The 21,296-nt window shown below is 37.5% G+C and overlaps 1 protein-coding gene across 1 annotated transcript in view; it reads right to left on the bottom strand.

Annotated features, from left to right (window-relative positions):
* Positions 1 to 21,296, bottom strand: part of Vps13a (vacuolar protein sorting 13 homolog A) — a 175,261-nt gene that overhangs the window by 115,400 nt on the left and 38,565 nt on the right. The window contains exons 18-21 of the mRNA XM_051146210.1: positions 20,508 to 20,694; positions 20,307 to 20,421; positions 3,252 to 3,388; positions 1,139 to 1,271 (exon numbers count right to left, since the gene is read on the bottom strand). Of these exons, the coding sequence (XP_051002167.1) occupies positions 1,139 to 1,271; positions 3,252 to 3,388; positions 20,307 to 20,421; positions 20,508 to 20,694 (572 nt within the window). The remainder of the gene's footprint in view (positions 1 to 1,138; positions 1,272 to 3,251; positions 3,389 to 20,306; positions 20,422 to 20,507; positions 20,695 to 21,296) is intronic.

Raw genomic sequence — 21,296 nt, forward strand, 5'->3', positions numbered from 1 at the left:
TAAAGGACAATCAGCAAGTTTCTTCATTTCCATTATTTTTCCTATACTCCTTCACAAGACTATGTTCTGTTACAAATGAAAAAGGCCTGTTTTTTAAGTGGCAGCATAATGTACATCCCCACTGTACATCCATTAACAATCACTATGTCAACCAAATATTCTACCACCAAATTAATGCCACCAAAAAGGCAGAAAAATATAAGTGTATTTAATAATTACTAATAAATTCCACCATTGTTAATTACCACTTTCCTGGGCAATGTTTATAGTTTAATTATCATAAGGATTTATTTATTGACTTATTTATGTTTTTTGAGCTAGGGCTTCTCATGTGTAGCCTTGGCTGTCCTCGAACTCACTCTGTAGACGAGGTTGGCCTCAAACTCACAGAGATACTCCTGCCTCTGCCTCTCCAAGTGCTGGGACTACAGGCATGCACCACTGGTAGCCAAAATGCTAAGGCTAAAGTTAAAACTCATACCTAGACCAAAAACCATATGACCTGAAACATTCCCTGCATTACTAATAGTCACATGTGAGTAAGAGAATCATTAGTTCATCTACATACTTAGATGTAAATGTAGCCAGACTAGGAAGATAGCTCACTTTGTAAAGTGGTTGTTGACAAGAATGAGCACCTGCGTGTTCTCTCTCTCTCTCTCTCTCTCTCTCTCTCTCTCTCTCTCTCTCTCTCTCTCTCTCTCTCTCACACACACACACACACATCACCTAAATGTACCAAAAGACAAAATTTCTTGTTATCAAACTAAGAAAATGTTAGCAGTCATTTTTGTTTAGTTAGTAGTCAACGGGTTTTTTAAATTATTATTTAAATAAAACCATTGTAATGGGCTTACAAATAAAATGCACTCAGCTAGAGTAACACAGCCAATCAAACACGTACCCTGTCATACACGTCTTATCAAACAGCTATTCTGAAGCAGACAATCTGTGCTTCAGGGTTTTACGCTTTCACTATTAACTATAGTTTCATTCATTAGGCAATATTAACTGTCAATTTTAACTCAAATACAGCAAAGTTCCAAGCACAGGGAAAGTCATCAAGCATATCTTGATAGTATCTCAAAACCTAATTAATCACTGATAAGAATCAATCATTAGTGTCTCTCATACTTACCTGCTCTACTGTAAAGCAACTGTATGCTTGTAAGGTGAATGTCAAAAGAATCATAAGCTCTATGCATTATCTCTTCAAGGCTGGTCTCGCTCTGTTTCACATGCAATAATTCCGACCGACTTTTACTTGTCACCTTAAAGTTAATTTTCATAGTTCAGATTAGGTAAAGTACTTCAAAATAAAATTAGCTTAGAGTCAGGCACACTGGGGGATGCCTGCAATCCCAGCATTCAGGGAGGCAGACATAGGCAAATTGTTGTGAGTTTGAGGGCAGCCTAGTCTATAAATTGAGTCCAGGATAGCCAAGGCTACACAGAGAAACTCTGTCTTGAAACACAAACAAACAAAAAAACAAACAAACAAACAAAAAAAACAAACACATTACTGTTTAGATCTATAACATAAATTAATATTAAGGATAAATACAAAGCAATTAAAAATATCATTTGCAATAATAGGTATAAGGTGTATATAATATATATATGATATATATATTATATACACACATATTTTTTACTCTATTTCATACAGCTCATGGGAAGTAAACTGTCAAAAATTATTATCTCACCAGGCATAGTGGCATATGCCTTTAATCTCAGCACTCAGGAGATCAGAAGCAAGCAGATTCAAGGCCAGCTTGGTCTACATAGTGAGTTTCAGGAAACCAAGGCTACATAATGATACCCTGTCTCAAAAAAATAAATAAATTTTATATTTTAAATAAAAATAAAAGGATTGGGGCTGGACAGATGGCAAAGTGGTTAACAGCACTAGGTGCTCTTCTAGAGAGCATGGGTTTGATTATCAGCACCTATTTGGCAGCTCACTACCCATTCCAATACCCTCTCCTGGCCTCAGCAGGCACCAAGCAGTTAAATAGTGCACAGATATACAATGCAGGCAAAATACCCATACAAATAAAAAAATAAAAATAAATCTAAAAAAATTTAAAATATCTCTGAAAGATAATAAATTTTAGGTAACAGGTAAGACAAATTAACTAATATCACAAAATTAAATACCTTATATTCTTACTAAACTGCCTTTGAAATTATTTTGTAATCAAAATCAAATGTAAACAATAAGCTATAATATATATATCATAGGAACGGGGAAAGAACAAATTTCTTAGGCAGCCAGAAGCCACACTAAGCTAAGCTCTCTGTAGATTGTTGTGGCTGTGACCGGCAGAGCAGTAATGATAATGGAAATATTTGGCATCTGGACTGTCCATCACAGCAGCCAATAACCAGCTGGGACTAGTAAGCACTTAACAGAGGCTAAAGTGCTTATTTTTAATTAATTAATTATTCTTTAACTTTAATAATTACATGATGCTAGTGAGTACTATGTTGAACAATTCAGATGTAGAAATATAAAGAAATGTTTCTATTTAACTTTTTGGAAGAAAATGTTTATATAGACAAAATAGAAAATGACACAATTAAGAATTTGTCAATTTATAATTATTTAATAGTTATTAAATTTTTAATATTTTAGCTACACATGAAATTAAAATGCAATGTGTAAAAATTTCAGAAAGATGATTACCTGTCTACACTCTTATACTTAATCAAGTAAGAGTTCAAATTAAGGGAAAAAAACTTAGGCATGACTTTCAAATCTATAAATGCATTTTTAACTGGCTTGCAGTGCTCAAATGAAAATTTTTGATTTTGGAAATACAGGGAGGACAAAAGATACCTAATGAAGTAAAACTTCATTCACCAATCACAAAGATTATGTCTTAAAAACTATTACTGCTATATATTTAAACACCAATAACCTTAATCAAACTATCTAAAGCCAGTGTATAACCCTGAGGCTATAGCGATGGCTCAGGAATTAAGAGCACTTCATGTTGTTGCAGAGGACCTGTGTTCAGTTCCCAAAACCCACATGACAGCTCACAACAGCCTGTAGTCTAGCTCTAGGAAATCTGGAACTCACTTATGGCATCCTTGGGCAGTGCACACATGTAATATACCTACATACATTCGGAAAAACACTCACATAAAAGTAAATTAATCTTAATAAATAAAATCAATGTATATTTTAAACAAAAGAATATTACAAATGGCATATCATCAATCAAACATTTATTATTGTATACCTTTAAGTGACCAAGATCCAAGAGAAGTAGATTTGATGTAGGGCTAAAAGTTCCATATTGTGGGACAATAACATATGAAGCCTTCACATTAATTCTGAGATCAAGAACTTTCTGTGTTTCAATAATGTACAACAAACCTGTAAAAGGATTAAATCTTTGCAATGAGTACTTTTCACAACTTACTTTAAAAATAAAGCAAAGACTCAACAATCATGAATTGATAATGTAATTTAAAAATATGTAAAGTCGGTGCTGATTTTGAAATGCCCTAGAGAAAAGCCAGGTGTGGTGGTGCATAGCTACTGATCTCTGTGAGCTCACGGCCAGCCTGCTCTACAATAAATTCCCACCTGTTCAGGGCCACATAGTGAGAAATGTATTTACAGATTAGAATGTTATACCTAAGGTTTTTTACTATTCAAAAAACAAAATAATTCAAACAAAAAAATACCCTAGAGCAAAAAATCTATAAATAAATTTACACACAACTAATTGAAGAAGAAAACTGAAGCCCCCCCCCCAATAATAAATTGGGGCCTTGGGGAGAGTTTTTTAAATCTCATGTTTATATGTTTGTGTGAATATAAGCCTCCAGGTCCCCATGGAGGCAAGAAGAGACTGTTGGATTTACTATAGCTAGAATTACAAGCGATGCTGGGAACTGAACTTGAGTCCTCTAGAAGACCATCAAGTGCTCTTAACCTCTGAGCCATTAGGATGGGGGCATGCATAGAACGTATGTTGAAAAGATTAGAGGACAACTTCCACTTTTGAGACAGGGACTCTCAGTGCCTTGAAACATAAGCAAGGAGGCTCGGCTAATTTTCAGGGTTTCATCTTTGTAGTACGCCCATTCTCAGCATTGCTGTGATTACAGGGGTGCACCGTCACATCTGGCTTTTTACATTGAGTTATGTCTTTGTGAGCTAGATATCTTTCTACCTGGGGATCTAAACACAGGTCCTCATGCTTGTGAAGCCAAGTGTTTTATCAACTGACCCACATATACAGCCACAAATAATAAAACATGAAAAAATTTTCATACCAGTTAATTTAGGTGAAACAGAGAGTAAAATGCAAACTCTTTAAAAATATACATTAAATGGTAGAAAGCATTTCCTTGTATCTCTTAGAATTTGTACAGATTCTTCCCAATTCACAAATCTAATACATCTACAACTATCATACTGAACAATAATAACTTAATGATTTCATGACACTGAAAATTCCTAAGTCATTAATTCATCTTCAACAAAATCACATGTAAACCAGAAAAGGCAACAAAACCAATTTTCTTACTAAATATTTCATTCACCTAGGTCATCATCTTCTTATAAGCTTAGTTCATTCCTATGTATGTCATTAACACACTAAATTAATCTAATTCATTTTTCCACATCAAGTGTATTACAAACCTAATCATTTACATTCTATGAGATGAGAACCCCATCTTGTAGACAAAAATTCTGCAAAAAGTCATTAAATCACCCTAAGTAAATAAAAGTCACTCTAATCTATAAGGTTAAGATTTGATTTATAAAAAGAAAGGTATCTAACTCATAAAGACAAACACTACAAAAGAATTACTTGACCAGCATCTTAGTTAAGATTTCTGTTGCTGAGAATTCTCTACAGAGGAATATCAAACGGCTGAGAAACACTTAAAGAAATGTTCAACATCTTTAGTCATCAGAGAAATGCAAATAAAAACAACTCTGAGATTCAATCTTACATCCATCAGGATGGCTAACATCAAAAATTCAAACAACACCACATGCTGGCGAGGATGTGGAGAGAGAGGAACACTTCTTCATTGCTGGTGGGAATGCAAACTAGTACAACCACTTTGGAAATCTATCTGGTGCTATTTCAGAAAACTGGGAATAGGGCTTCCTCAAGACCCAGCTATTCCACTCCTTGGAATATACCCAGAAGATGCTCCAGCACACAAGAACATTTGCTCAACCATGTTCATAGCAGCCTTATTCATAATAGCCAGAACATGGAAACAGCCTAAGTGTCTCTCAGTAGAATGGATAGAGAAACTGTGGTACATATACACTATGAAATACTACTCAGCTATTAAAAACAAGGAATTTCCAAAATTTGTGAACAAATGGATGGAACTAGAAATGACCATAATGAGTGAGTTAACCCAGAAGCAGAAAGAGTCAAATAATATATACTCATTTATACCTGGACATGCCCAAGGGACATGTCCCATGAAAGTCTTCACTTACCAGGAAAGTGGGACAGAGGTAAGGACATCCTACTGGGACTCTAGGTGAGAGAAGCAAGGGAGAATGGGGAAATAAAAGGATCCAGAGAGTCCTAGAAACCTACAAGAATAACACTATGACAAGCAATCTGGGCCCATGGGTTCTGCTCAAACTATGGCCCCAGCCAAGGATAATATGTGCATTGAGCATCGAACCCCTACCCAGATCTAGCCAAGGGACAGGACATTCTCCACAGTTAAGTGAAGAGTGGGGACTGACTTTCACACAGACTCTGGTGCTCCATATCTGACCATGTCCCCTTGATGGGCCCGGTGGCACTCAGAAGGAGGATAGCAGACTAACATGAAGAGACTTGATACCCTAGGATCATATTCAGGGGGAGGAGGTCCCCCTCGGTCACAGTCATAGGGGAGGGGAATGGGGTGAAAGCGGGAGGGAGGGAGGAAGGGGAGGATACACGGGATTGGATAACAATTGAGATGTAATATGAATGAATTAATAAAAAAATAAATAAAAGATTTCTATTGCTGTAATAAAACACAACGACCAAAGGCAACTTAATGAGAAGAGAATTTGTTTCATATCTAGTCCATCATGAAGGCAAGTCAGGGTAGGAACCGAAGCAGAGGCTATGGAGGAAAGCTGCTTGCCGGCTTGTTCCTCATGGCTAGCTCAGTTTTCTTTCTTATAACACCCAGGATCACCTGCCCAAGGCTGGCACCGTTCATAATGAACTCAGCCCTCCCACATGAATCATCAATCAAGAAAGTACTCCACTGACTAACTTGTCTATGGGCCAAACTTATGGAGGCACTTTCCCAATCAAGATTCTCTCTTCCTAAGTATGTCTCTAGCATGTGTCAAGTTAACATAAAACTAGCCAGCACAACCAGAGTTTTCACCTCAATTATAATGAAATATACTATAGTGAAAAGGATAATGTGATACAGTTCATTTAGTGTGGAAGCCCTGCTACTCAAGAGTATGTAATTTCCTTTTTCAGAGAATACTTAGGATAGGAAGTATTACCATGGTGTGAGAGGAGCCATTAAATCACAGAGCATTTTTCAGCGATGTCCTATAATTTTTATAAAGAACCTGGTTCAGAAAGTTCAATACTTGACCAGCTTACACTTCTATTTGGAACTCCTCTATCCCACTTTCTTCTTCAAAATCAAATCTTCCAAAGAAATCATTTAATGTTTGTAACAGCATATTAATTTATCATTATGAAGATTTAAAGTGGAAAATGCATAAATATAGAGGAACATCATCATATTTATTTTTTAACACTAAGGATTTATTACGAATATATGTTTGAATTAAAGTCAGTACCTTTAATAAATAAATATATGTTATAAAATGAAAGAGAAAATAAAGCTTAAAAAAAGATGTATCAAATACAACAGTGATTAGCTTAATATGCTTGGGGGAGAAAAGAGAGAGAAGTAAGTTAATAATTTTCTAGATGGGGTGGTATACCCCTATAATCCCAGCACTTGAGAGACTGACTGAGAACGAAGGATACTTTAGGCTAGCCTGTGCTTCATAGTATGTTTTGTCTCAATATAACGATGACGATGACAAACACTTTAAAATATATGCTTATATACGTATAGGCTATATTGGGATAGCCTTTCTGGTAAATATAACAAAGAAATATAGACTGTCGTTTTAAAGAAATTCCAAAGGTCTTTCCTAGGCAAGTGATGCAAGACTGCTTAATAGAGAGCGGAAGAAGGGTCTCAGCATTTCCAGTGATGCATATAAAGCAGATTCAGGCAACAAGTTTTTAAAATAACGATAGAACTTGAATTGACGGCCAGGGACAAACGCAGACAGGTAAATCAAAGAATTCTGACAATCATCCAGTAAACTTGGGACATAATAGAGGAACTGACTCAGTATTATTTGCATTTCCTCAAATCATTTCCTGTTAGAATATTCCCAGGTTGACCCCTGCCTCAAAAACTCTTTAGTTAGGTGAACCATGAATATAAATCTGTTTGTCATGTTACTTGAGGGAGACATTATCTAGTCCTGCTTCTAGAGCTAAATCAAGCTAACCAACCATCTCAGTGCTCAGACAGCACTTAGGTCTGTTAATGATTTGTTTCCTAACTTGCCGCAAATTCACCCACTTGACAGTAGATCTGAGGATTGTAAATGTTTTTGCATAGCACTGAAGAGAGAACAAAGACTTCACACCATAGAAAGAAAGGGTTCCTTGGTCACTGTATTCTCTCAGCAACAGGGAGGCTTTTTCCAATACTAAGCCAGGTAGGACAGGAGTCTAGAGCCAGTACCTTTCTTCATCACCTCCTCAGGTAGTTTTTGGATAAAATATATATAATAAGACATAGTCCCAAGAACACCTTTCCCATACCTGAGGATAGATTTCCAGAAAGTTCTGCCAACATGAAACCACAATGCCATTTAGTAAGTCACAGCTGCTGCCTTCTCGAATAACGACTGGACTTCAGTCTTTGGGAGGATGGACTTTCCTAGTGAACAATATCTCAGTTGTAATATTCTTTGTAAGCGCTCTTCTTGCAACCTTCTAAGTTACTTTTTAGATGAATAAGGCAATCTCTCATTATAGCTAATAATTCATTATACAAACAGCATCTGTCCCAATTACTGTTTAGTTTCTGTCTACAGAATGGAGTATATGTATTTCAGTTTTATTTCTACCCTAACTATAATTTTAACATTGATCAAAACTAAGAATTTCATCGGCCACAGCTGACATGGACTCTAGTAGGTGATTTTCACTCTCCTTCCTTTGCTCCACTACAATCTCTCCAGTCTCCTCCTCAGCCCTCTAGCAGACTGCTTGGACAGAGCTCCCCTTCCTCCCTACACTCGCTGAGGACTCCTCCAATCCTTGCTATACACCCAGCTTTCCTCCTTCCCTTTCTTACTCCTTTATATCAGCCACCTATACGCAGAAACACTCTGCTGGACATCCACAGTGGCCACATCTGGCAGGGACTCACATAAGAGATTCACACTGTTCTTCCTGTTTTCCATCACATCCATTCTCATCCTCAAGCAAATAACAACCTTCTACAGGTACCCCTCTCCTCTCACCTGGAACTCCATTCACTGGAGACTCCACCTCCAGGTTCAGATTTCATCTCTGTCTCCCCAGACAATCCCTGTCTTAATGCAACCTACTTACAGAATCCCCTCTTCCCACATCTCCAGTTCTCAGGGAACTCTACCTCAAGGTATGAACAAGTCCCCCTCAGCTCCTTCCTGACACCCCTCAGCCTTTTCTACTAGATGATCGCTAATCCTGTCTGCCACCCACCAACCTGAGGAAGTACTTTCTACCAGGAAACACATAGTGATCACACTTTCCTAAGAGCCAGAGAGGGCAACAGAAATCAACAACCAAAAAAATCCACCCAATCAAAACAAAACCAGGTATCAACACCTACAATCACCTCTGTCATCACAATTCTAGATGCCTAGACACTAGCATAACACATAGTAACAGGCAAGACATGTCTCCATCAGAACCCAGTAACGCTGCTGCTACATTAGACCATGAGAATTGTAGTATAGCTGAAAAATAAGACAAGGAATTAAAAGTAACAACTATCAATATGTTCAAAGCCCTTAATGAGGACACAGATAAATTCCTTAACAAAGTCTGTAAAAATACAAAGAGAATGAAATAATGAAAACAGTTTAAGATCTGATCATATGACTAGAATCACTAAAGAAAACTCAGACTGAGATTAAAAATTTAAGAAGCCAAACAAAAACCTAGAGAAACCCTGTCATGGAGGGAGGGAGGGAGGGAGAGAGGGAGGGGGAGGGAGAGAGAAAGAGGAAGGGAGGGAGAGAGAAATAGAGAGAATGCTAATCAAAGTACAAGAAGCATATAGAACACAAAATAGGCAGGACCAAAAGAATTCCTCAAGATACATAATAATAAAAACACTTAACGTACAACAACAACAAAACACTAGTAAAAACTTCAGGGAAAAAGACTAAGTAACATATAATGGCAGACCCATTGGAATAACACAACTGTAAAGAGACCACAAATATATGTCCAAATTAGTATATACAGCAAAAATTTCAGTCACAATAGATCAAGAAAAAAATTCCATGATAAAAAAAACAACAACAACAAAAACAAAAACAAATAAGCAGTACCTTTATTCCAACCCAGCTCTAGAGAAAGCACTAGAATGCAAACTTCAACCCAAAGAGGCAACCCAACCCCTCCCAAACAAAACAATAATAATCTCAGACTAGCAAATGAAAAGCAAGGGGGAAAATCTACACCACTAAAACAAAATAGTGCAATGGTTCATTGATAACTCGACATCAATGGTTTCAGTTTCCCAATAAAAAGATACAGACTAACAAACTGGATGAGAAAATATAATCCATCTTTCTACCACATCCAAGAAACACACTTTAACATCAAGGAGAGAGGTAATCTCAGGATAACCAGGATGAAGAGGATAGTCCAAGCAAAGGGACCAAAGAAGAAAAAAGATGTAGCTATTTTAATACTTGAAAAAATAGACTTCAAGCTCACATTTATCAAAAGAGATAGAAAAGGACCAAAGTAAGAATTCACCAAGAGAATATTGAAATTCTAAACATCTATGTAGCAAACACAAAGGCATTCAAGTTCATAAAAGAAACACTACTATAGCTAAAATCAAAAAGTAACCCTAACACACTGATAATGACTTCAAAGACAAATCATCCAGACAACATCTAAGCAGAGAAATGCTGGAGTTAAATAACACAAGCCAAGTGGATCCAACAGTCATCTACAGAGCATTTCACACACACACAGCCAAAAAGAATACACCTTTTTTCTCGGTGGATCACGGACTTTTCTCAAAATTGACCACATACTTGGACACGAAGCAAACCTCAACAGATACAAGAAAAATGAAATAACATCATCCTATCTGACTGCCACAGATTTAAGCTTAATATTAACAACAAAAGAAAACTTATAAATCCATGGAAGCTGAATAATTCATTACTGAATAGAAAATGGGCCAATATAAAAATTAAGAAAGGAATTTTTAAAAAATTTTAAGTTCAATAAAAATGAAAAAACAACATACCTAAAACTATGGAAAACGATGATGGTAGCTCTAAGAGGTAAGTTCACAGCACTAAGTGTCTAGATAAAAATTTTAGAGAGACCTCATACAAGTAAATTAACAGCACACCTGAAAGCTCTAGAACAAGAAGAACTAACAACCAAAAGGAATAAAGAGCAAGGAGTACTCAAACTCAGGGCTGTAAGCAATAAAACAGAAACAAAAATAGATAGAAGAATAAATGGAACAGTTGGGTATTTTTTATAGAAAACTACTATTGATAAACCCTTAGCCAAATTAACTAAAAGGCTAGAAAAGAATATACAAATTAACAAAACTGGAAATGAAAAGGGGGGCATCTGAACAAAGAAAACTCAAGAACCATCAGGACATACTTTAAGAATCTGTATTCCACCAAATTGGAAAACTTAAAAATCCAACAAAGAAAGAAAATTACAGACAAATTTCACTTATGAACATAGGTGCAAAAAAAAAAAAAAAAAAAAAAAAAAAACTCTCTAAAATACTTGCCAACCAAATACACACACACATTTTTAAAAAATCATCTACCATGATCAAGAAGGCTTCATTCCAGATACACAGGAATGGGTAAACATATGTAAATCAATAAATGTAATCTACCACATAAATACAATGAATAACAAAGACTGTATGATCATCTCATTACATACAGAAAAGCCTTGATAAACTAAACAGAATTCTCAAAAATGCAGTACAGATGGCTGAGAACACTTAAATGTTCAACATCCTTAGACATTTTTTAAAAAATGCAAATCAAAACTACTTTAAGATTTCATCTTATGTCAGTCAAAATGGCCAAGATCAACATGACAACTGAGGTCAAGCTGGCAGGGATGTAAGGAAAGATAACACTCATCCATTGCTGGTGGAAGTGCAATCTTGTACAGCCACTACAGAAATCAGTGCTCACTACCTCAGGAAGCTCAGAATAGATCTACCTCATCATCCACCTCTATAACTAGGGGCTTATACCCAAAGGACTTTATATCCTACTATAGAGACACTTGCTCAAACATGTTCATAGCTGCTCTATTCATAACAGCAAGAAATTAGAAACAGTCTGTATGTCTGTCAATGGATGAAAAAAAAAATTCAGCTTTTACAAAAGCAAAACAAAACAGCAAAAACCTCAAATCATAAAATTTGCAGGTAAATGGATCTAGAAAAGAAATCATCCCTAGTGAAGTAAGTCAGAACCCCAAAGACAAATACGGCATGTAGTCTCTTTTATGTGAATGCTAGCTTTTAAGCACCCAAAAGGTATGCTACTGTCTGAATAACTACAGTTACGTAAAGAACAAGGAACCAGGGAGAGGGAAGGCTCTCTCTAGGAAAGAGAAATAGTTTGCATAGTTGAGAGAGAAACTGTATGGACTAGAATGGGAAGATTAAGTGAAGTAGGGGAGAAAGCACAGGAAAGAGATGGAATATGGTGGATGAACAGCTAACATTATGGGTTATATAAAATCTATTACAATATAAGCTCTTTAAACATATACATATATGAAAGAAAACTAAATAGTCCCAATTAGATATCTCTTACAATCAAGTGATCCTCCAGTGCTAAGAATGGGTTACATCTAGTTGAATTGTTGGCCAGCAGCCCAAAAAAACCTCTCAACAACTCAGACTATTGCCAAAGCTGTTTCTCTCCACAAACTAATGATAAGGACCCATTGCTGATGACAACACTTACTTCCATATCTCACTGGACTGGTGCCCAGTTAGAGTCTTCCCCCACTACTGACTAGTGTTCATGGTACCAGAAGGTACCATGCCTGCTACGGGAGGAGAAAGGTGAACATAACAATCCTCTACAGTGGTGACACAACGTTAGATATGCTGGTGCATTAATGGCACATGTGGGAATAATCAACAATTATCTGATTAGATCTAGGGCCTGATCTGCAAGATGGAACCCATGCCTGATACTGCTCTGGTGGCTAAGAATCTGAAACTAGGTAGGCCAAGGACCTAAAGGAAAACCAAATACTACTGTTCTGCAAAAGTAATATAGCAGTAAAATAATTAACAACCTTCTATTATGCCCATAGATCAATACCTTACTCAACCATCGTCAGAGAAGCTTCCTACTGCAGTAGATGGCAACTAACGGAGAAACACAACCGGGCAATAAGCAGATAATCAGAGACCATGGAGCACTCAAAATTTAAAAAGATGCCATCAAATCCCCCCACCCCCACCCCCAGGGCCCAGGGAACTATGCTGAAGAAGAGACTGTTAAGAGGAAGGAGGGGTAAATGATACCAAGGAAACAGTATCTTCCAGCTACAACAAGATTGACACACATATGAACTCACTGAGACTGTGGCAGCTGCTCTATGTCCCAAAATGGAGCACAATGTCAGCTACACCACTGAATTCTTAATAGACGAGTGAGTAACAAAAAAATCTCTATTACTGCGATCCTGCTAGTTAGACTTCTTGTCACAGTGAGAAAACACCTCAGTACAGGGCCTGCACAGACACAATAAAGACAGTGTCCCAGCACTGCTATGAGAAGTGGACACACTCCGATCTCTAAGAAGCTATTTCCAATTAACAAATGCTAACAAATGAAAACTTTGTTTCTCTAAGGGAGTCACACTGGGTAAACAAACCACACTTAAAGGTAGGTCCCATACCAGCAAGTACATGCCGAAGACAAAAGAAACTCAAACATATTTTTAAAGATTTTCTGGTCTCATATTGCTTCATTGGGGATTTTTTTTTTTTAACCTTACTGGCCTTTTGACGTATATTAGGATTTCCAATTTTGTATTTTTATGGGTTTTGTGTTTGTGTATCTGTGTGTGTGTGTGTGTGAGAGAGAGAGAGAGAGACAGAGAGAGAGAGAGAGAGAGAGAGAGAGAGAGAGAGAGAGAGAGAGAGAGAATGAATTTATATCTCTGGAGGTATATACATTTCATGCTCTGAGTTCCTTTTTTTACTTATTAGTTTGTTCATTTTATTTTATTCTTATCTTATTTGCCTGTTTTTGGGTTTGTTTGTTTTTAAGAAAGAGAAAGAAGGTGTGAATTTGGAAGCGGGGAAAGGATCTGGGATATGAGAGACAGGGACCATGATCAGAATATACTATATGAAAATAACTCTAGGAGGAGATCCAAGATGGTGGCAAGCAGTGTGGACCATGTTTAGAAGCTCCAGTAAACGATTCTGAACCAGGAATATCAAGCTCCCCACCCCACTACAGCGGGAGTACTCCACAGTTCGAAAGGACCAAAATACAGAAAACCTGCGTACCCCTGCACATGGGAGGAGTGCAAATGTTCTTGGATCAGAGTGGCAGCGGCGGCAGCTGAGGTTTGCAGCTGGGAACCCTCTGGCCGAGGCGATTGGCGTGGTAACCTGTGGGAATTGCTGCGGGAGAGGGGGCTCAGTGCAAGATTTGGGCCCCGTGACCCTAGCTGAACTCGGTGCACGGTTTGGGCCCCATAACCCAAGTTCAACTTGGCGCACATCTCATGCCCTAAGACCCAAACTGGACTCGGTGCTCTGTTCGGCCCCTGAGAATCTAGCTGAGCTTGGCACACAGTTTGGGCCCAGAGTCCCTAGCTGAGCTCGGCCGGCGGTTCGGGCCCTGACACGCTACCCGAGCTCTGCGTGCGGTTTGGGTCCAGAGTCCCTGACTGAACTTGGCGAGAAGTTTGGGCCCAGAGATTCTAGCTGAGCTTAGCACGTGGTTCAGGCCCAGAGTCCCCCCCTAGCTGGACGTGGCAGGCAGTTTGGGTCCAGAGACTCTAGCTGACCTTGGCACACAGTCCCAGCCCTGAGACTCTGGCTGGGCTCGGTGTGCGGTCCAGGCCCTGAGACCCTGGTTGGACTCAGTGCTAACTGGACTAAGTGCATGGATTAGGCTCCGAGACCCGTTTGGGTCCTGAGACGCGAACTGGACTCAGTGTGTGCTATTTGGGCCCTAGGACACTAACCTGGACTCTGTGAGCTGTCTGCGTCCCGACGCTACTGAGAACCACAGACCAGCAGAGCATCAAAGCTCCGGAACTAAGGAAATCTCGGGGAGACAGGGAGTAGAGTGGCCATCCGACCCCCTCTGCCCGACCTGCTTCGGTTCCTGGAGAGCTCATTCAGAGACCCAGGATGATTACAGGACCCACAGTACAGGGGAGCTAGGGATCACTGACTGTGAGACATGGAAACTACAGGGCTAGCCTCCTGCCATCCAGACCAGTGAAGCATCAGAGCTTCCAGCCTAGGAAAATCATGAGAAAACGCGTGAATCTATCCTGAGACTCCCTCCACCCAACTCCAGAAGCTACCTGCCAAAAACATAGACGGCAATATGACTAAAGGACAATGTAAAATCATACACAAATAACCCCAAAACAATATGGCATCTCCAGATCCCAGTTATCCCAAAAAAAAAAACAACCTAGAGAACTCAAATGCAGTGGAAATACAAGAAAAAGACCTCAAATCCTTAGTTATGAGGATGGTAATGGAAGAAACAAATAAAATTCATAATCAAATGCAGGAAGACACAGTCAAACAGGTGGAAGACACAAAAGAGGCCTATAGAGAGACACTGGAAAAAATTCAGGAAAATACAACCGGATGAAGGAAATCAATAAAACTCTTCAAGCTCTGAAGGCCTATAAAGAGGCAATGGAAGAAACTCAGGAATATGCAAACAATCAGATGAAAGAAATCAATAAAACAGTTCAAGAACTGATGAAAATGGATTCAATGACAACAACAACAGAAATAACAAAAAGCCTACACATTATATGGAAACTAAACAACTCTCTACTTAATGACACCTGGGTCAGGGAAGAAAGAAAGAAAGAAATTAAGGACTTCCTGAAATTCAATGAAAATGACGGAACAACATACCCAAATTTGTGGGATACATTGAAAGCAGTGCTAAGAGGAAAATTCATAGCACTAAGTGCCTTTAAAAAGAAATTGGAAACATCGCACATAAGCAATTTAAAGACACAGCAGGAAGCCCTAGAAAAAAAAAGCAAAAACGCCCAAGAGGAGTAGACGTCTGAAAATAATCAAACTCAGGGCTGAAATTAATAAATTAGAAACAAAGAAAACAGTCCAAAGAATCAACAAAACCAAGAGCTGGTTCTTTGAGAAAAATTAATAAGATAGACAAACCATTAGCCAAACTAAATAAAAGGCAGACAGACAGTATCCAAATAAACAAAATCAGAAATGAGAAGGGAGACATAACAACAGACACTGAAGAAATTCGAAGGCATATATGCCACAAAACTTGAAAATCTAAGGGAAATGAACAATTTTCTTGATCAATTTCATTTGCCAAAATTGAGTGAAGAACAGATAAACAAGCTAAATAGTCCCATTTCCCCTATAGAAATAGAAGCAATCATTGAAAGTATCCCAAACAAAAAAAGGCCAGGGCCAAGATGGTTTCAGTGCAGAATTCTACCAGACCTTCAATGATGTGCTAATACCGACACTCTTCAAGCTACTATAAAAGATAGAAATAGACGGAACATTACCAAATTCATTCTATGAGGCCATAGTCACATTGATACCTAAACCTCACAAAGACCCAACAAAGAAAGAATTTCAGACAATTTTTCTTATGAACATTGATGCAAAAATACTCAATAAAATACTTGCAAAACGAATACAAGAACATATCAAAGATATCATTCACTATGACCAGGTAGGCTTCAAATATATGGAAGTCCATCAATGCAATCCCCCATATAAACAAACTGAAAATCAAAAACCACATGATCATCTCCTTAGATGCAAAGAAAGCGTTTGATAAAATCCAACACCCATTCATGTTTAAAGTTTTGGAGAGATCAGGCATACAAGGCACATACCTCAACATAATAAAGGTTATATACAGCAAGCCAATAGCCAAAATCAAATTAAATGGAGAGATACTCATGGAAATTCCTCTAAAACCGGGAACAAGACAAGGCTGCCCACTCTCTCCATATCTCTTCAATACAGTACTCAAAGTTCTAGCCAGAGCAATAAGACAACAAAAGGAGATCAAGGGGATCCAAATGGGAAAGGAGGAAGTCAAATTATCCCTATTTGCAGATGATAGGATAGTGTACATAAGTGACCCCCAAAATTCCACCAGAGAACTACTACAGCTGATAAACACCTTCAGCAAATTGGCTGGATACAAAATTAACTCAAAAAAGTCAGTAGCCTTCCCATATACAAATGACAATCATGCAGAGGAAGAAATTAAGAAAACTACACCCTTCATGTTAGCCACAAGCAATATAAAATATTTAGGAGTTACTCTAACCAAGCAAGTGAAGGACTTGTATGAAAAAAAATTTCAAAACTCTGAAGAAACAGATTGAAGATGACATGAGAAGATGGAATGCTCTTCCTTGCTCACAGATCGGGAGAATTAACATAGTAAAAATAGCCATCTTACCAAAAGCAATTTGCAGATTCAATGCAATCCCTATCAAAATACCTACACAATTTTTTAAAGAAATTGAAAGCTCAATTCTCAACTTCATATGGAAAAACAAAAAACCCAGAATAGCTAAAACAATCTTGTACAATAAATGATCATCCGGAGGAATCTCCATACTTGATCTCAAGCTGTACGATAAAGCAACAGTAATTAAAACAGCATGGTACTGGCATAGCATAGGCTGGTTGATCAGTGGAATCGAATCGAAGACCCAGAAATGAACCCACACACACATATGGTCACTTGATTTCTGACAAAGAAGCCAAATCTATTCAATGGAAAAAGGATAGCATCTTCAGCAAATGGTGCGGGTCTAACTGGATGTCTACGTGTAAAAAAATGCAATTGGATCCATATTTGTCACCTTGCACAAAACTCAAGTCTGTGTGGATCAGAGACACTAAATCAGTTAGAAGAAAAAGTGGGGAAGTGCCTGGAACACATTGGCACAGGAGACAACTTCCTGAACAGAAAACCAACAGCCCAGGCCTTAAGGTCAACAATTAATAAATGGGACCTCATGAGGCTGAGAAGCTTCTATAAGGCAGGGGACACTATCAAGAGAACAAAGTGACAACCTACAGACTTGGAAAAAATCTTCACTAACCCTACATCTGACAAAGGTCTAATATCCAAAATATATAAAGAATTCAAGAAATTAAACACCACCAAACCAAATAACCCAATTGAGAAATGAGGCTCAGAACTAAACAGAGAATTCTCAACAGAGGAATATCGAATGGCTGAGAAACACCTAAAGAAATGCTCAACCTCCTTAGTCATCAGGGAAATGCAAATCAAAACAACTCTGAGATTCCATCTTACACCCATGAGAATGGCTAAGATTAAAACTTCAAGCGACAACACATGCTGGCGAGGATGTGGAGAAAGAGGAACACTTCTTCATTGCTGGTGGGAATGCAAACTTGTAAAACCACTTTGGAAATCTATCTGGCGCTATCTCAGAAAACTGGGAATAGGGCTTCCTCAAGACCCAGCTATTCCACTCCTTGGAATATACCCAGAAGATGCTCCAGCACACAACAAAAAAAACATTTGCTCAACCATGTTCATAGCAGCCTTATTCATAATAGCCAGAACACGGAAACAGCCTAAGTGTCCCTCAATAGAAGAATGGATAAAGAAACTGTGGTACATTTACACTATGGAATACTACTCAGCTATTTAAAACAAGGAATTCCCAAAATTTGTGGACAAATGGATGGAACAAGAAGTGATCATAATGAGTGAGTTAACCCAGAAGCAGAAAGAATCAAATAGTATATATTCACTTATATCAGGACACTAGCCCAAGGGGCATGTCCCATGAAAGTCTTCACTTACCAGGAAGTGGGACAGAGGTAAGGACATCCTATTGGGACTCTAGGTGAGAAAAGCAAGGGAGAATGGGGAAATAGAAGGATCCAGTGGGTCCTAGAAACCTAGAAAGAATAACATGATGAGGTCTGACTTTCACACAAACTCTGGTGCCCCATATTTGACCATGTCCCTTGGACTGGGAGGCCTGGTGGCACTCAGGGGAAGGATAGCAGGCTACCAAGGAGAGACTTGATACTCTATCAGCATATACAGGAGGAGGATGACCCCCTCAGGCACAGTCATAGGTGAGGGGAGTAAAGGGAAACTGGGAGGGAGGGAGGAATGGGAGGATTCAAGGGATGGAATAACAATTGAGATGTAATTGGAATTAATAAAATATATTTTAAAAAAGAAAATAACTCTACTTTCAATTTTAAGAATCAGAAGAAAAAAGGAATTACATTTACTTTGGTTGCTGCAGAGTGTCACAAAATCAAGCACAGTATCAGCTATTTCACTCAACGCTTGATGGATAATTGAGTAACCAAGAAATCTCTATTACTGCGATTCTATCAGTGGTAGACATCTTGTCAGAGTGAGAAAACACCTTAGCTAAACAACTGAAACAGAAGATCTACTAAGTTAGGATCATGGTTTCAGAGACCTGTGGATCACAGAAGTCCACACCACGGCAGCCAGCAAACAGAGGTAACCTGTGCTAACTGGCTTTCTTCCTTTCCCCTTTATTCCATGACCCCCACCCTAGAACAGTGGGATGATCCTGGATACATTCTGAGTAGGTCTTCACCCACAGTTAGTCTTCTCTGGAAACACCCTCCCATACACACTCAAAGGTTGATGCTCTGCATCCTAGGTACCTCTCTATCCCAGCAGATGACAACCAAAAGTAACAAACTACCAGAGAATCTTCCACTTCAAAGAAGCAGGCAAAAAGCCTCATTTATTTTAATGGATAAATATGGGTATGCTCCAATTAACCTGAAATATTTACAAAGGATAAAGACACTGACACAAGAGAAAACAAAAAATGAAAACAAGGAAATAATTAATAAAGGCTAATGAAACAAAACTAATAAAGAAGAAAATGAAAGGGAAAAAAGAAAATAATCAAAACAGATAATACCTATCAGTCTATTCCAAAGTAAGTTAATTTTAGTTTTCTTTTAAAAAAAATACAAAAATATTATTTTTATACTAAGATATATAACATTTGGGTTTTGTATAGTAGACATATACTTTTTAATACTATCTAGAATAGTAAAATAAAAACTTAGAAAAAATATCTTGGAGAAAAATTTTAAATCTGACTGGCTACTAGATTTAAATACAACAAATTTACATTTACTTGTGCAAATCTGTCTCTATGTGGTAAGAAATGACTGAAAAAGCAGCTTTAGTGAACACTTCTGCTTTGGTTTCCACTGCAAACATGCACCTGAGCTGGAAGGAATTCAAGAATCTGAACTACAAAAGGAATCTGTAGCAAAGAGTAGAAGAATAAGCACAAATAAATAATAAACAAATATGAAAATATATTTACAAATTCAAACATAAAGATACTATGAAAGTCTATAAGAGCACCTTTTATTCTCCTTGAGAACACAAAAAGATAGCACTTTTATTTCTCAGCCAAATTCTGGAATTCACTGTGAAAAGAATGAAAACAAGAAACCTCCTACTATCACAAATAGAGGTCTAAATACCTAAATTTTCAATTAACTTAAATGTGATTATTAAGTATAAGCTGAGTATAAAAAAATAATCTTTATTACTACATGGCAAAAGCATCAGACTAGTTTCACTGAACTATATCCAGTTAGAAATTCAAAGTAAAATTTTAATATTTTATTTAATTCAGAAATTACTTTACCTGTAGCTGTTTTATCTCGAAATTCTTCAAGTTTTATCAACGTTGCTGAAGTGAGTTGGGCTAGTTGGACATCCTTTGGAGGTCTGAAGAACTCCACTATACTATTGACTGTCCTCTGTTAAAATAAGCAGCGCTAACATGAAGCACTAACTCAAAGCAAATGAAAACACATTGAAACTTAGTAATACAGAAAATGCTTACTGCATCATATATTATCTCTAAAGGTTCAGCCTCTATGATACACCTCTGAGAAACAGTTTCATCTAAAGGATTTATCTCAAATGTAATCTGAAAGAGTGATGCATCATCCAATGAAGACAGTAGGTGGGGTTTTTTTGAATTATCTGGTAAGCCAGTAATATGAAATGAATCAATTTTGGTTTCAAATCTGTATAAAAGAAAGGAATAGAAATTAGGAGTCAATATCATTTTAAACAATTTGTTCAATTGCAAAATTATAAAACATAGTAAATATATTTTTCTTTGCATTTCCTATACTCAGTTCATATAAGAGAAAATATGCAAATTCTATTAATTTTAATAATTATTTCACTTAGCCATATCCTTGTTAAATTTTATATTAAAAAGCTATGATACCTAATATATGGTATCTTCACTTGACAGGGGGGACATGTAACCTAAATTTAAAGAGGTAACATTATAAAATACATATAGGGATATATGCGATAATCATTGTGTCCTTGGTTAGCCAAAACTTCTTGCATAAGCCAAAATGCATATACAATAAACTAAGTCTAAGTAAATCAAACTAGGTCAAATTTTTTAATATTTTTGCTACAAGGGACATAATAAAAAAAGAAAAAAAGGTAGAAAGAGAGAGGGGGAGAAAGAAAAAGAGAGAGAGAAAGAAAGAAAGGAAATGTACTGAATAGAAAGGTTATTTTACCTGTAAAGGAAGTGTATAGCTGGGTAGTTACAGCACTTCCCTAGGGTTTAATATTTAACACACACTTAATCTTGGGTGTGGGG

Source organism: Acomys russatus, chromosome 5 (assembly GCF_903995435.1).
Source record: "Acomys russatus chromosome 5, mAcoRus1.1, whole genome shotgun sequence".
Lineage (NCBI taxonomy): Eukaryota > Metazoa > Chordata > Mammalia > Rodentia > Muridae > Acomys > Acomys russatus.